Genomic DNA, 15,774 nt, shown 5'->3' with positions numbered 1-15,774 from the left:
AGGCAAGACAAGACGGAGATTGGTTTTAGACGAGGGCTGGAAGAGATTGGGTGACAATAAAGGACTAGAAATCAAGGGTGCAGACGGTGTGTTACGGCCGTAGTTTTTATATCGGGAGTGTCTTGAAGGCCATGACTGCATATTGAGGATGGTGATGTCGTCTCACCTGAGTTGATACAGTACAAAGTGCGATTGAATTGTGGCGGCTGTTGCTGGTTGAGCCGAGGTTACTCACTGTCACAATGAATTGTGTATTTTGAAGAGGCTGGGAAAAGCGGGAAAGAGCGAAGCTCCTTCTTCCTTTCTTGCTACTCCGTAGGCTCCAGCCATATGATGCGAGTCCAATCAGAAGCGAAGATGGGCAACCAACTCCCCACTCCGCCTTGCCACTGGCTGCGATCGTTGCATGCTTAGATTCAGATTCAGATTCAGATTCTACTGGACAAGACTTGTGCGAGATTCTTCTACTGGACAAGACTTGTGTATCTGAGCCAATAACGGCAGCGCGAATCTGCCCCCCCTTTTTTTTTTTTCTTCTCTTTTTTTTTTGAACCAGGAGCGTGTAAGCTGGCCGGGGGCCCCATATGCTTATCGATTATTTTCCAAGGATCACGGTCATCCTTGGATCCTGAATCCTGACATTCCATATTCCTAGTATGGAGAACGGAGTAAAGGGATCAATCATGAACGTGTGGCGCCAAAAACTGTAGAGATGGGAGCATCCATTCCAATCTTTCGGTTCCTTTCTGTTTTTTTTTTTTCTTCTTTTCGGTTCTTTTTCTTTTTCAGATCGGGAAACCTGCATTCTCCCTGCTTCCTCCTTCCTGACTGATCAAGAATTGAAAAAAAAAATCCAATCAATCAATCAATCTTTCCCGGCACCAGAGACTACACGCTAGCTACGAGGCGGAAGTGATGTAATCGCCAAGCGTCCGAGGTACCCCAGGAGTACCGGGTGACGTCCTGGACTCCTGGTGGAGCTGGCAACCCATGTTCAAAAGTCTTCGCGCAGCCAGCGAGAGATTATTTCCCTCTTTTCCTGCAACGTGACGGACAACCTCGACCGCGACCTGTCGATGCCGATTCCCCCTGCCGTTCCCGTCTGCGCTGCCCGTCATCAAACTGCGAGACAACCCGCGCTTGCGCCATGCCTGGCTCTGATGCATCGTCAACCAACGCCTGCGCTACCTGATATCCCGCTCTCCTCTTCAGCATCGCCCTCGACCCCTGGCGCAGCCCTTTTTCAACTCTTGCAAACAGCTCCCCGGTGCATATACAATATACCCGAGCTCTGAATATTATTTCCTCATCTCTCTCGTCTTTCTTCTTTTCTCGACAAAGGGACGGGCTAAAAAAAAAAAAAAGAAATAGAGAAAAAAAGCCAACTCCTCTTCCCGCTCTGTCTCCCCCCCCCCCCCCCCCCCCCCCGCCAAACCATGCCCGACAAGTCGTCGTCAATCGTGTCGTATGCCGCCGGAGCTTCTCTCGCCGCCGTTGCGCTCATCTACGTCTTCGGACCCACGTTTGCCATCGACCACGACGCCAGCAGCTCCTCCAAGAAGAAGACAGTGGTGGGCTTGCGGAACCAGGCCAACGATTGCTTCATCAACTCGGTCCTTCAAGCTCTCGCCGGACTCGGCTATCTGCGCGTGTACCTCATCCGCGAAACCCACCGGCGGCACATTGAGGATCCGACCGTCTACGCCAACCTCGTGCAGCCCGAAAAGACGGCCAAGCTCGAGCAGTGGAAGCTGCAAGGTCTGCAGGATGGCTTGGTGACTCAGGGCCTCAAGGAGATGCTCGACGCGCTCAACGAACGACCGCTCTACAAGAAATCAGTCTCCCCGTTTCCCTTTGTCCGAGTATTGGAACTTGCTTTCAAGCAGCGCATCAGTCGGCAGCAACAGGACGCGCAGGAATTCCTGCAGATCGTCGCCGAGCGCCTCAAGGATGAATACCATGCCGGCCAGCGCGCCAGGTTTCAGGCACGGAAAGGCGGCATGTTGCACACGGCAGCGTCTACAGGCCTCTCGGCAGATGCTCTCGACGGCAGCCTGAGGACTTGCCGCCCGGGCCACGGCCACGGCCAGGGCGCGCATGACAGCCCGCACATCGGGCCCACGGATGTTGCCGATGAAGAGAGTCGAAATCAGTCGGGAGCATCTTCCCCCGGCTCCCCAGACGTGTCGGCTCCAAAGTCTCGCATCAAGCTCGTTTCACCTGAGGAGCTGGAGGAAGGCTTTCCTATGGAGGGGAGGTATGAATCGCATCTCGAGTGCCAGACTTGCCATTACAAGACGAAGCCGCGAGAGGAAACCTTCTGCACCTTGACCTTGGCCGTCCCGCAAGTTCCGTCGACCTGCCTGAACTCGTGCTTCGACGGCGTGTTCAAGACCGAGTTCATTGATGACTTCAAGTGCGAGATGTGTCGGCTGCTGCATGTCAAGGCCAAACTGGAACACGAAATGGAGCGCTCCACTTCCGAGAGCTTCGTCGCGCAAGCCAAGGACAGCGTCGCGAAGCTGCAGAGAGCCATAGATACGAACCCCGAACAGCCGCCGGTCGGGGTGGATCTGGGAGATATCCGTCACGCGCCGAAGCGCAAGATAGCCAAGACGACGCGCATCTCCATTTTCCCCAAGATCCTGGCCATCCACCTATCTCGATCCATCTACGGCGTCGGTCAGATGACGCAGAAGAACTCGGCCAAGGTGGCGTTCCCTGAGGAACTGCCCCTGGGGGGGTTGATGGATCAGCACCGGTACAAGCTCCTCGGCACGGTGACTCACCGCGGTGGGCACAATAGCGGTCATTACGAGGCCTTCAGACGGCAAAACCAGCCTTCCCCGTACCACAACTCCAACACATTTCAGCAGTCAGACGTCTACAGCAAGACGCCGACTCCCATCTCCACGCCCGAGGTAGCCGCCCGCCCGACGCTCAGTCCCGCCACCTCCACAGTAGACCTGGTCTCTCCGTCCCCATTCCCAACCTCATCCACGCCGTCTCTGCCCTCGACGGCAGCTCCGCCTCGCAGCGTGCCAGCTGAACCGAGCTCGGATGCGAGCTCGCAGTTGAACGGGAAGGATGCGGATGCGGATGCGGATGCGGAAACGAGCAGTCTCCGGTCAGCTGCAGCCTCCACCAAGTCAAACCTGCTCAAGCTGGTTTCGTCCAAGAACGAGCAAGGCTCGATGAAGCCATCGTCAAACGACTTGGCTAGGACGGCCAAGAAGCGGAAGCCTGGGGCCGACAAATGGTGGCGCATAAGCGATGAAAAAGTGCGCGAGGCCAAGACAAGCGAGGTGCTGGACATGCAGAGGGAAGTTTACCTGCTGTTTTACGAGTTTGAGAAATGACGAACAGGACAACCTGTTTTTTTTCTTTTTTTTTCTCGAGCCGGTGACTTGTTCTTTGCATGGCAAGGGGCACGTTGTGTGTCACGCAATTTTGGGCCATTGGATACCTTTTTTTTTTTTTTTATCTCTTAAAGAATATTCCCTGCCTTTTTCTTTCTTTTGTTTTTTTCTTGTCATGGCACCGAGAAGGCGTTGACGGTTGTATGCTTTGCATCAAGGGCTGTTTCGCCTCAACACATCATTGATGCTACAGAGACTTGGTCGTTAGGGTAGCTGGATGCTTAAGTCCCGGCTGTTGCATTGAGGGATGGGAAAGGTCTAGAGGAGATTTGAGGCTTCGGAATAGTCGTCTCATTTTCAGGCACGGGATCTGATGCGGATGGAATTTGGAACTCTAGAAAGACATGGGCTGGGGTTCGATGTTATTCCTGGGGACATGGCTGGGAGCATTTGGAGACCGGCCAGGCACCTGGTGGTGCTAAAGTTGATACCTGCTCGGGTACCTGTAGGCTACGCCTAGCGCGCCACCAGATCGTGCTGCTTCAGCCCTTGCCGCCCCCTGACTCTGTCCTTGTCCTTTGACGTCTGAGGCCTCAGTTGGAGGTCCCACCTTTTGAGCCCCACCTTTTAAGCCCCGCCTTGTTCCAGGGGCAGGCACGGCCCATCACTGCCCATATCCACTTTGTCGGTCCGTTCTGCTCGTCCGATGACTTTTAGGTAGGTAGTGAATGAGAATGTTGACTGACCACGAAGAACCTACAGGGTTCACTTGCTCGGACTCAAACACGCCCGTCTGTTGTCGTCTTGCTGCCTAGGTAGGGAGGCAGTTGATTTGGTTGCACGTCCATGTCCATGCCGTGTCCATGCTTCTCTATCTCTTTGCCAATTCCCCCCCCTCCCCCTTTTCCCCTCAAAATCAACGAGTCAACACGCCCCATCCGTTATGAACCACCACTACGGTTTCGCTCACATTCAGGCACCAAACATCTCGATCCTTCAGTCTCAAAGAGGGGGTGGCGATGGGCGAAGAAGACAAACGTGACAAGAGCCCTCGTCAACACTAGACAATCTCTACAGCTCCAAAGGGGGGTCAAGCCACGGGCAAACACTCTCCGTCAGAATGCCTCCCTTTGGGAGGCGACGCCTCTCCTCGCGCAGGCGCTGGTCACAGGTTGGCATCCTCATCCTCATCATCTCGACAGTATGGTACATGGCTCAACCGCCTGATTCCCCCATCGTCTTGGCCGTCTCGTTCAATGTGTCACGACTCAGAAGCGCATTGGCCCACGGTGATCGCGATGCATGGCTCCGCAAACCGGGTAGCTATCCCGTTCATCTACCGAGCGAGGTCGGGTGTCTGATCAAGACGGGCTACGGGACGAGGGACCGCGTTGGAGAGCAGTTGGCAGCTTTGGGCGTCAAGGGGGGAGTGTTGGGCGATGAGGGAAGAGATTTCCTAGTCGTCGGGGACTGGACGAACGGCAATGGGTCGTCTGGACCGCAGCGCGGGTGGCAAGTGCATGACGCAGTGAGGTTGGTCATGGAATCGGAAGTGGGGAGGAGATATTCTCAGCATCCACGTCTTCAAAAGTACAGAAGCCTGCAAGGCGCCGTAGAGGCAGGGGATACCGACAAGGCGGAAAAGTTGGGCAAAACCTTTGGCTGGGAGTTGGATGCTCTCAAGGTGAGTTTTTGCGTTGTACATATATGTATTATTTTTCTGTCTTCCTTGCAGAAAATCCGATGCCCCGTTTGGCGGAAATCGGTTTCGAGAGAGTTGCCGTCATGGACTAACTGCCAGCTTTCAAGTTCATCATGGGGATGGAAATGTCCTACAAGCGCATGCCACATAAGAAATGGTACGTCATCCTGGACGACGATACCTTTGTGGTCAAGGAGTCGTTGGAGCTGCTGCTGAGCCACTTGGATCCCTCCAAACCGCAGTATGTGGGCAATGCCGTCGGCGACTATAAAGCGAGGTTTGCCCACGGAGGCTCTGCCGTCATCATCTCCGGCCAGGCAGTCAAGATGCTCTTCCGTCGCCCCGACATCGTCGCGGAAGCTTACGCCCGGTCAATGGACGAGACATGGGGCGATCGACTGGTGGCGACCACTTTGCAGAAGATTGGCGTGTACATTGACGAGCGGTACAGTCACTATTTCAACGGGGAGGGCCCCGACGGGACGCGGATCCGCCCGGACCGCGCGTGCTCCCCGATCGTATCTTTCCACGGGCTGAGGAAGCCCGGCGACATGGTCCGCGCCGGCAGGGTTCTGGGCAAGATGAACAAGCCCTTGCGATGGGGCGATTTGTGGGAGCTGTTTGGCAAGAGTCCCGTGCAGTCCTACGCCGAGACGCGGCCCAGATGGGGCGATCACGTCGGCCCTGGCGGCGAGGAAGTCAGGGTCTGGAAGGGCCTGAGTAAAGCGGAGGACTGCCAGCGCAAGTGCAAAGGCTGGTGCTTGGCGTGGACGTACGACACGGATACCCGCGAATGTCGCGCGAGCCCCTGGTTCGTCGTCGGTTCCGAGAGCGTTCCTAGCACAAGACTGTCTGGGATCAACTGGGCGGGAGCCGCGAGGTCAGCCTTCCGCAAGTGCTCGCTGGCGAGCTGATGGTTGCTGGGGTTGCTCCTAGGTGTTGCATTCCAGGATAGCATCGAGCTTGCACTATGGCGCGGGGAGGAGATGCAACTTGGGCGCCGGGCTTCTGCTCTACGGATTAGGCCATGCACATATTGCTTGCTTGCTTGCTTCTTTTTTTTTTTTTTCTCCAAGTTTGCAATATTTTTCTATTTCGTTTTCTACCTACCAAACCTACCAAACCTACTTAGGTAGGTATCTATCAAGTCCCGCAAACGCCTGGTGTTATTAGTCTGGAGTAGCCGGGTTGTTGGCCGAGAAGCACACATTGAGTCGAGTACGACAAGTCCAGCAATGTTTTAAAAGACCAGCCGGTGGCCTCGAACACGAATCCGCGACGAGATCGAGGGAAGTACATAGATGAACAAGGTTGCTGCCGCAGTGAATAGCTAGCCTTGATATAATATCAATTGAAAGCGCCAAAACCAGACCCCATGAACGTGGCCCATTAGTCTAGGGGTTAGGACGTTGGATTTTGACCTGACAATCGGAATCTTCCAAAGACACCAGTTCGAATCTGGTATGGACCTTTTTTTTTTATTTAAAAACACATATAATGTTTCACGTCTCTTGCTCCGTCGTGGATAACTCGGTACAAACAGATGGTTTCAACTTTTGAAAACTAGAAGCTGTAAGTTGTTGGTACGTAAAAAAGAAAGAAAAAAAAATGAACAGATTTTATACGGGGTATGGTATTTTGCTACGCTTTTGGCGTGGGGTTCATTCACTGTTTATGCACTTTGCTGGGATGGAAAATGTCGCTGGCAAGTCACTTTGCCCGAACCAACGTCGCAGCTGGAGCAAAGCAAAGAACCATGTACGGAGTAGAGAGGAGAGTCGACATGTATGTATACCAGGGAGCTGGCCACCTGTGCGCGCGCAGGGGTTCTTCGGTGACGCTTTGGTCGTTGGCGAGGTTCCTTGCTGCCTGGCCTCTTGACCTTCGATTACTAACTACCAGACCTCCCTACCCTGAGGCAGTTGACCGTGCAGTGCAAGTGCAGTTAACTCTGTAAAACCAGCGTCTTTTATTTACTACCTACCTCCTAACCTAAGGTAGGTACTTACTACGGAGGAGTACAGAGTACCAGCGATCCCAAGACAACATTGATACTTTGCGCTCCTTGGCACCCGGGCCCCTGCGCTGTGGGCAAAGCAACTCCAATCTGACCACTCACTTCTCACGCCAAGAGCCCTTTGCATCTTGTGCGACGATTTCAGCCTTTAGGTTTATCCGTTCCTGAACTTTACAGTTTCCCTCATCTTATCGGTGTTACATGTTACACCATACCCCCCTCCCCATAGAAGGGGGAAACCCACTGGGCCGTGTGGGGGGACTCAGGCTTGCCCGGAGTCGCACTGGCCCGGAAAGGCGCGCGCGGCCCAAAGAAAAAAAAGGAAAAAAAAAAAAGGAAAAAAAAGGAAGGAAGGAAAAAGAAAAAAAAAAAGCTTCGCCAGCACGTCTCCATTCCCCCCCCCCCCCCCCCCCCCAGTCAGTCAGGGCGTTGTCTCGCGCTCTGGATCCGGCATCCCATCCCCGTCGCAAGCAAGACCCATTGGCGTTTTTCCTTCTTTCGCAACCCAAATCTTGGGTTCCTCCTTCCGGACGCCCCCTTGTGCAACACCGCCGGCCCGCTCGCGAAAAGAAAGCTTGCTTTGCCTGCTGGGCAGATCATGCCACGGATGGTACGGATCCCCGCGAAATCGTGTGTGTGCCTGGGCCTCGAAACTCTCCCTCTGGCCGCTGCTCACAACCCGCCCCGTCTGAGTTTCCCATGTCGAACCCCGAGCTCCATAAAAGTCGCCCGTTAGAAGCAACCTCCTCCGATGGCTACGGCTCCAGACGACGGCCTGGGCATGGCTCAGGACACCGCCGCTGTTGGTGCTGGCTTGGACGAGCCAACGAGTAATAACCCCCAGCCAGGTACCGCTATGAATCCCGGTGGACCAGATCCTGGTTCTGCTCCGGACGTCCCCATGCCAGATACCGGCCCTGGCACAGCTCCGACCAGCTCCTGTGCTCCTGGTGCCTCTGCCATGGACACGGCGGCGACGACGGCCGAAACCTCCTCCTCCTCCTCCTTTTCCCCATACCCTTCGACATCGGCCGCGTCGACGATACCGGCAACTGCCGCCATACCGACCGTTACGACCACCACGGAACCAGCCGTTGATGAACCTCTGGCAGCCCTGACTGCCAGTCGTCAACCCGAGCTACCGTCCCTGACGTCGGCGTTGGCATCGGAGCTGTCTGCTGCTGCTGGCGCCGCTGCCGCTGCCGCTGCCGCTCCAGCCCCCCCCTCGCAGCTTGAGCATGACGGCGAGAGTCAGACTTCCGGCACAGGTGCAGGCATGGCTAGCCATACGCCAAGTCTTGCAGCCCATCACGAACTGCCCATGGGCTATGCATCTACCACTCCTGGCCACTCTTCATCCACGCACTCTAGTGTCTCTCAACCTTCAGCCACCGCCTCTACCCGTTCTCCGCCTACGACCGTCCCGACCTCGCAGCAGTATGCCCCTTACGCTGCTGCTGCTGCTGCTGCAGTAGCTCCCTCAAACGAAGGCTACAAAGCTAGCTCCGCACCGGGCCCTGGCTCCCTGTCTCTCCCGAGTATGCGAACGATCGATGCCATATCACAGCAAAGCACTAGCCCCCCCCATCTGCCGCATCATTCGACGAGCTTGAATCCTACATTGACTCCCACCACTACGGGGCCTGCATATTTTGCGCCTCAGCATCCCATGACGGTGCCCTCAAGCTACGGTCTACCGTCTGATTCATTAACCCGCTATCCGTTACCTCACGACCCTCGAATTCTCGGTAGCAGAGGTCCAAAGAAGGTACGCCTGGCAATGTGCGAGCCTGCGTTTGCATTTATGCTCTCATCTTTCAACATTCCTTGCCCTTCGTGGTTCCTTGCCCTGTCTTTTATACATGTGTATATCCCTTCCCTCGCTTCACTTTATTAGGGAGAAAAAACCTCGCAAGACAGCAGCAGTTCAATCCTGTACTTTAGTGGCCTACTTCTGGTGTTTTCCCCCTCCTTCTTACCAAGTTCCTCTTTTCGTTCCCCCCATTTTCTGTGCCGTCTTTGAATACTCCAAATCAGAGTCTCTAACTAAAATGAGGTGCTAGCTATTGACAAATTGACAGGAAATAAAACGTCGAACCAAGACGGGTTGCCTGACGTGTCGAAAGCGAAGAATAAAGGTTGGTCGAATCTCTGCTTGAGTTCTCGTTTGTCCCTTTTTTTTTTTTTTTTTTTTGTTCTTCGTCCTCGAGCCACACCGGTGGGCACGAAATCCCTACCTAGAATACCTCCCGAACCTCTTGCGGGCTCTCTCAAACGTTATGGTGTTTTGCTTGCTTTGTCTGGCGGCAACGCACGCGCATCGTGAAGAAAAGCACCAATGATTGATCCGATCCGCCTCCGTCTGGCTCGGGTGGGGCCCAAAACCTCCAAGCCCACATATTCTGCTCTGCTTCACATCTCAACTTTCTTGCTGCCACAGCTGTCCTCCGTCGTTGCGCGTTTGCTAACGCAGCCGCGAAACGTGCCTGATAATCAGTGCGATGAGACCCACCCCACCTGCAACAATTGCAAGAAATCAAAGCGAGAGTGTTTGGGCTACGATCCCATCTTTAGGCAACAATCAGGTGGAGCTCAGTCGAAATCTCACCTTCAACCGGCCCAGATCAGCCAAGCGACCGCATCGTCTTCTGCATCTTTCCCCCCGACACATCCGACCGCCGGCATTGGGCAGCCGCCTCCCAATTCGTACGGTAGCCAGCCGTCCATGCTTCCAAGCTCGTATTCAACCACTTCTACCTCGTTGACCGCACCTTCGTCTGCTACGGCACGCACTACTCCGTCATCCATCCTCAACTCACCGGTCGTGCCCAACGCCTCGCCTACTATCAAGAAAGAAGCCGGCTTTGAATTTTCGCCCACTGTCAAGAAGGAGCCCGGCTTTGAGTTCTCGAGACCCCTTGACCCCGCCAGCCGACATCTTCCTGCGCCCAAGCAGTTTGACTGTAAACCCCATTCGACAGCCGCCAGTAGCCATCTTGCAGCCGACAGCGAGTCAATTCATTTCTGTTGGTTTTTCTGGCCGCCATGTGCAAGACGTGTGTTGCTGACTTCCTCGCTAGCCAAGAAAATGAGAATCAACGACATTATCGATCTTCTCGGGCCGCCTCCTCCTCCCCCACCTCAGCAAATCAGTCACACAGAGGATACTCTGAATGAAGTTACAAAGGTTTACCATGAGATGTATGCCGGTGGCTTGAGTGCGTTCCTGGAGTCCAGCTGGTATTATTTTGTCGAGAATGGGAAAATGGCGTTTCCCAGGGATGCCAATCTCATTGAGCACATGGCCACCTTTTTGAAAATCCTAGAGGCTGTCAAAGCAAATGATCATTCTCAAATGGCTTACTCCGGTGCGTTGGAAACGAGAATTGTTTGGGAGCTCGCTTGTACCGCATATCAAACACCCGATCGAACGAACCCGCCCACGGCTCTGGCGATGCCTCCCGAGGGGGATGCCGTGGAGGCACGTAATCGTCTACGCGTCGTTGAAACGTTGCTCTGCGGCGACTATCTGCTGACGAATCCCTTGGCCCCGCCATTGTCGGATCCGGACGTTCAGCGCAGCCGTCGATTCGATTTTTGGTATAGTTTGGCTGAGTTTATTCGGAGACGAGATAATCCTGACTCTCCCGCGACTGTCAAGGCCAGAGAGGAATCCTTGACCCGGATGAGGCACCTCTTGGACGGACGAGAAAACCGTGATGTTCTCTACTCCATCGCCGTGGTGCGAGAGCTCGCCCCCCGCTACGGTCCGAGTTACGGAAGCACTCCCCAGCACCTGGACGAGAGCGACCCGAAGAATAGGCTTGCGGTCGCGTCCAGATTCATCTTGGACGAGGCCCAAGTTACCGGCGGCACGACGAATGTAGTTCGTCGATTCAGCGACATCGCCGCCCGAGCTTTCGTCAACCCCGCCGTCAACGTCTTTAAGCGTACAGGGTGACTGATTTTCGTCGTTTGAATGGGACACGTTGGCCACGCTCTGCCTATTTCGTCGCATTACCACGCATTACCACGCATTGCCGCAAAAAAAAAGGACCGCAACTGGCTCAACCGCTCATGTCATTGGACATGCCCCTTTTCTGACGTATTTTTTTTAATTGTTCTTTTTCTCTTTTTCAAAGCTTGGGCTTAGGTTGCAAAACGGCCTTCACAAACCATCTCATATCGTTGAAATTTTCAAGCGGATTTCGGACTTGCTTCATCCATTACCCAGACAGGGGCCTTGGCGTTTCGGCTCGTCCTTGTTAGCAGCCTCTCAATCTCTGTCTAGTACCCCGGCAAAAACGCCAGACTACCAAACTGGTATTATCGTCCCCATCACAAATTGCCACGACTCACGTGGCCGCATATATCGAGACTGTGGCAGCAGGAAAATTTTCTTCATCTACGGTTTTTTTTTGATTGTGATTTTGTAGCATACGCGCACGGATGGGGGAAATAGACGGGCGTTTTAATTTGAGGACGCTTCGTGGCAGCGGCACAATATGGGTTCATATGGCGGTATATAGAAGATGGACGGCCAATGCTACATCATCAGCTGTTTTACGTCTTTGGACACTAGACACTAGACAGTAGACAGAGCATGTGTACTATAGGGTACGGTATCGTCAATCAACCAGAGTGAATCAGCAGTTTTGGACGCATCCCAACAGGCAGGCCAGGAAAAACTCAAGAATGAAGATGGACCGCTGGAAGAACGAGGCCGTACATATAGCATTTTACACAGGCCACACAGCCACACACACGCACACACACACACACACGCACACACACACACACACAGCTTTGCTGACCGATGAAGCTAAGCTGGCCCTTGGGTTAGGCGCCCCTTGCAAGCCGCGTTCGCTTTCGCCATGTGTAACACGTGTGGCCTGCGTGAATGCTCGGCCTCTTCCTTCCAACATCCGACTGCGGAGCTTCGTCCCCTACGCAAGGCCGCTAGGGTCGTCGACCGTACGTCACCTGCGGGGGGCACGCCATAAGGCCCTTTTGGAAGGTCCATATCGAAATGTTCGTGCTGGAGGCCTGCAACGAACGAGGCTGGGGGCTTCCACCTAGCTCACTCGATAGTGGCCCCGCCCGGGGGTCCTGGAAGCATGGGGGATAGCAGGGTGGTGATTTTGCTGCAATGTCCTTGACTGCTAGGGCAGCCACGGATTTCGTTGTGCGCCTGGTCCAGTGTAACGACGCGGATATAGATAGACCTTGCAAAAGCGCCGAGGGCCTGCCCCGAGAGGCAGGCTATGGCGGACGATCCTTCGATCCTTCGATCCTTCGATAGGGGAGCAAGATCCGCCGTCCCCTCTTTTATTGTTGGGTATCGGTTCCGGCCTTTCCCCCGGTTAGATTTGGCATCATCCTTTTGAAGATAGGTTCCTGATGAGGGGCAAATGTGCCCTCTGCGCGGCCACTGTAAGCAGCCTGCCTGCCTGCCTGCCTGCCTGCCTGCCTGCCGACAACCCTTTGTGGCTTGAAAGATAACGCAGCGGAGATGGCTAAAAGCTGCCAGACCATGTGTCGTCGTCCGGCCGCGTGCCGGATGCGACTCCCCTGAAGCCGCACATGGCTCTGTGCTGCGGGTCAACCCTCCACGTACTGACCACCTCGCTCCGGGCGAGCACCTGCATCGCCATGCCCGACTCGGAGTGCCACCGGTTATGGCAGTGCAGGGCCCACAGCCCAGGATTGTCCAGGACAACGCGCACTATTGCCCAGGCATAAGGCTCGACCGTGACGGTGTCCCTGCGCAGAGGGTTGTCAGGCCAGCCGCCGTGTTCTTTCATGTGCTGGTCAAGGTTCGCGGCCGTAGGGGGATATCCGCTTCGGCCTTGCGCCATGACGAAGAACTTGTGGCCGTGTAGATGGAACGGGTGAGCGCCGTCGTCAAAGTTGTTGATGGAGATGTCGAGCGTGCGAATGCCCTTGGTCTGCAACACCAACTCGCGGCTCCTTTCAAACACCCTGTCGTTGACAGCCACAGGAGCGTCAGGGGAGGCGAGTCTCGCCCCAGCGTCGAGAAATCGATGCAGGGACGGGTGAGTCACGTTTGGACGCCACGACGAGTCGTTGAAGAAGCCTCGAGATAAGGCCCAGGCCCCGATCTGAAAGTTGGCTCGAAGAATGACAAAGTCGTCTGCCGGTGGAGGGGCTGCGTGCTGGACAGGGTGCAAGGCCGAGGTGTTGAGGTCCCTGCAGACAACCTCGGCGACGTCGGGCCAATCTTTGCTCTTGGGCTCCCGAGTCGATGCCTTGGACTCGGGCGAGGCGTATCGCACGATGGCTCTGATTTCGCTCTGGAGTCGTTTATTTCGTGTTGTAAAGCACCGCGAAACCATTCTGGCTCGGAGCCAATAGGCATCTTGCGTGGTGGCGTTTGCTTCCACGATGATGCTGTAGCGCTGCGCTGGTAATATGTTGAGGCGATGAAAGGGCTCCGGGTGGACGTCGGTCCCATCGACTTCTGTGATGTAAAAGGGATGTTCGTCAATTTGAATCTGAAACTCGGCAAAGGCGCCGACGTTGATGAAGCGCATGCGATGGCGTTGGCCAGCGGCAAGGTCGATAACAGACCGGCTGGTGTTGCTACTGCTGTCGCACCGCCAGCCTCTGAAGTCTCGGCACCTTTGCATTCCGCGACCGTTGATGAGTGGATTATCCGGGACCGGCTCATTGTTTTCCTTGTCGGGTTGGAGATAGTCGGTCAATAGTTCTGCCGTGGTGTTGTGATAATGGTCCTGGACCATGATGATTCTGTCAGTTGCATATTCCAGCTCTTGCAGTGTGCGCTCGTCCTTGGAATGAATGACGACAGGCCCAAACAATCCATCTGACGCTTGGGCACTGTGATGGGCATGATACCAGTAGGTACCCGATTGACCAAGGACACGAAAGGTGTACGTAAAGGTTGAGTTGGGGGCAATGGGACATTGCGTCACCCCGACAGCGCCGTCCATGTGGTTGGTGCCGTTTTGAAACAAACCGTGGAAGTGAATCGAGGTGGCGTTTGCAGCCTTGTTTTGCACATGAACAGTGATGGTATCGCCGTCGTTGCATTCCACCAGGGGGCCGGGGAACTGGTTGTTGATGAGCATCATGGGTCGGTAGACGCCATCGGGGTTCAACTCGGCGTGCGCAATGGTCCAGTTGTACACTCGAACCACGGGACCCGACGCGTAGTTCCACGACGGTGTCAAGACGTATTCAGAGCCTCGTCTCAAACGGGGAGCAGGAGGGATTGTGTCGTGAAGCTGCACAACCGGCTCCGAGGTGATTTGCGCACCGGAATCTAGATGATGGCCTTTACTCTGGTCAGACAGAGGTGCGTCTTCCTGCCCCAGCTCTTGAGTCGTTCTGGGAGGAAAGCTCAACACATGACCGGCCAGCGAGAACACGGTGAGGAGAAGCAAGAGCGCGTAGAGGCCGAATCGGTACAAGCTGCGCGATTGCCAGGTTTGGGCATGTTGCTGTTTCCAGGAAGGTGGTGTACTTGGACTGCCTACGGCTATGGACGACGACGACGACGACGAGCACGAGAGGTCGTCTTCCACCAGGTCCGTGTCCCCATCTGTCTCATGGCCAAGCCAAGGCAGCTGCTCTGCTGCCCGGCCAGTCTCTACATGGCCATGGTCCCGAGACATGGCGTCAGGACAGCAGCAGCCTTACGAGACGGAGAGATGATGGCGGGATCGACAGTAAATAGCGGTCGACCTCTTGTATTGCGACGACAGCAAAACGCTATTTTCGATCCAGCAGTCACGCAGACTAGAAAGAAAGTTGACAATGCAACAGCTCACCATCGGGGCGGGGACGACGGCGTGCCGCTTCGCTTGTTTGACGACGCACGGGACGACGGGTCGGACGGAGCTGTGGAGTAGGCCGACGGATAAGCGGAACATGTAGTAGCAATCAATGGTGATGGGAGCATTATGGACCATCATGGGTTATGGATTGGCTTCCAACCAATGAGGCTGATACCGAGGCAGGATGCAGAAGAGGTTGCGACCAAACATTCTGCTGTCGACGTCGATGTGTGAGGAACAGAAAGGAGTAGAAGGCGGGAAAAAGAGGACAGCCTGGAGTTCCGGGAGTTCCTGGAGCCTACCAGGTACCTAGGTACCTAATTCACACAGACAAAAGGTTACTTAAGATGAGCAGCCAAATGCAACCATAACAGGAGGTCATCAATCCGTACTCGTGCGATTATCTAAGCCCATCCCGAGTCCCGTACCTGACGTGGTGACTTTGGCAGATTGTGGGGGAATCAAATCTACCGACTCTGGGGTGGGTCAAGTACCCCGAGTCCGTAGCCGGCGTACTCCGTACAAGTCGTCTCAAAAGGTGATTACGTATTCTCTTTCGGATACTTCAGCCCGGGCCGACTTGTATTGGGAACTTTCCGCTTCTTGCAGGAGAAACGTTGAAGTTTCCTATTCGCCCACCCAATCAGAGTCTCTCCAGTCCCACAATAAAGAGGAAAAGCAAAGCAGGTGATAAAGCGCCAATCCCGTCGAGCACTGGGTCCGAGTCAAGTCGCGTTAATTGTTAAGAGAAACTTGTGTGGCAGCGAAGACTGTTTGCATCGGTTGGAAACCAGCTTTGAGTCATTACTTTATTGCCACTTGAGCATGCCACAAGCTTGTTACATGCTACATGCTACATGCCACATGCCACATGCC

At 54.8% G+C, this 15,774-nt stretch overlaps 5 protein-coding genes across 5 annotated transcripts; 4 read left to right on the top strand and 1 right to left on the bottom strand.

Moving 5' to 3' along the window:
* Positions 1-1,436: 1,436 nt before the first annotated feature.
* Positions 1,437-3,359, top strand: UV8b_02064 (uncharacterized protein; the record flags this gene model as incomplete). The annotated part of the gene is made up of 1 exon (XM_043139562.1): positions 1,437-3,359. One exon carries the CDS (start codon positions 1,437-1,439, stop codon positions 3,357-3,359), a length of 1,923 nt encoding a protein of 640 aa, XP_042995496.1.
* A 1,120-nt stretch (positions 3,360-4,479) lies between these two features.
* UV8b_02063 (uncharacterized protein) lies at positions 4,480-5,975 on the top strand (the record flags this gene model as incomplete). Its single annotated transcript, XM_043139561.1, has 2 exons — positions 4,480-5,043; positions 5,169-5,975. The coding sequence occupies 2 exons, from the start codon at positions 4,480-4,482 to the stop codon at positions 5,973-5,975; spliced, it is 1,371 nt and encodes a 456-aa protein (XP_042995495.1).
* Positions 5,976-7,829: 1,854 nt separating this feature from the next.
* On the top strand, positions 7,830-11,039 carry UV8b_02062 (uncharacterized protein; the record flags this gene model as incomplete). Its single annotated transcript, XM_043139560.1, has 4 exons — positions 7,830-8,846; positions 9,160-9,216; positions 9,576-10,104; positions 10,159-11,039. The coding sequence occupies 4 exons, from the start codon at positions 7,830-7,832 to the stop codon at positions 11,037-11,039; spliced, it is 2,484 nt and encodes an 827-aa protein (XP_042995494.1).
* A 913-nt stretch (positions 11,040-11,952) lies between these two features.
* Positions 11,953-12,380, top strand: UV8b_02061 (uncharacterized protein; the record flags this gene model as incomplete). The annotated part of the gene is made up of 2 exons (XM_043139559.1): positions 11,953-12,052; positions 12,250-12,380. The coding sequence occupies 2 exons, from the start codon at positions 11,953-11,955 to the stop codon at positions 12,378-12,380; spliced, it is 231 nt and encodes a 76-aa protein (XP_042995493.1).
* A 214-nt stretch (positions 12,381-12,594) lies between these two features.
* On the bottom strand, positions 12,595-14,736 carry UV8b_02060 (uncharacterized protein; the record flags this gene model as incomplete). The annotated part of the gene is made up of 1 exon (XM_043139558.1): positions 12,595-14,736. One exon carries the CDS (start codon positions 14,734-14,736, stop codon positions 12,595-12,597), a length of 2,142 nt encoding a protein of 713 aa, XP_042995492.1.
* Positions 14,737-15,774: the final 1,038 nt, after the last annotated feature.

The sequence above is a fragment of the Ustilaginoidea virens genome, chromosome 2 (assembly GCF_000687475.1).
Source record: "Ustilaginoidea virens chromosome 2, complete sequence".
Taxonomy (NCBI): domain Eukaryota; kingdom Fungi; phylum Ascomycota; class Sordariomycetes; order Hypocreales; family Clavicipitaceae; genus Ustilaginoidea; species Ustilaginoidea virens.
This window is presented reverse-complemented; position numbering and strand designations above follow the sequence as displayed.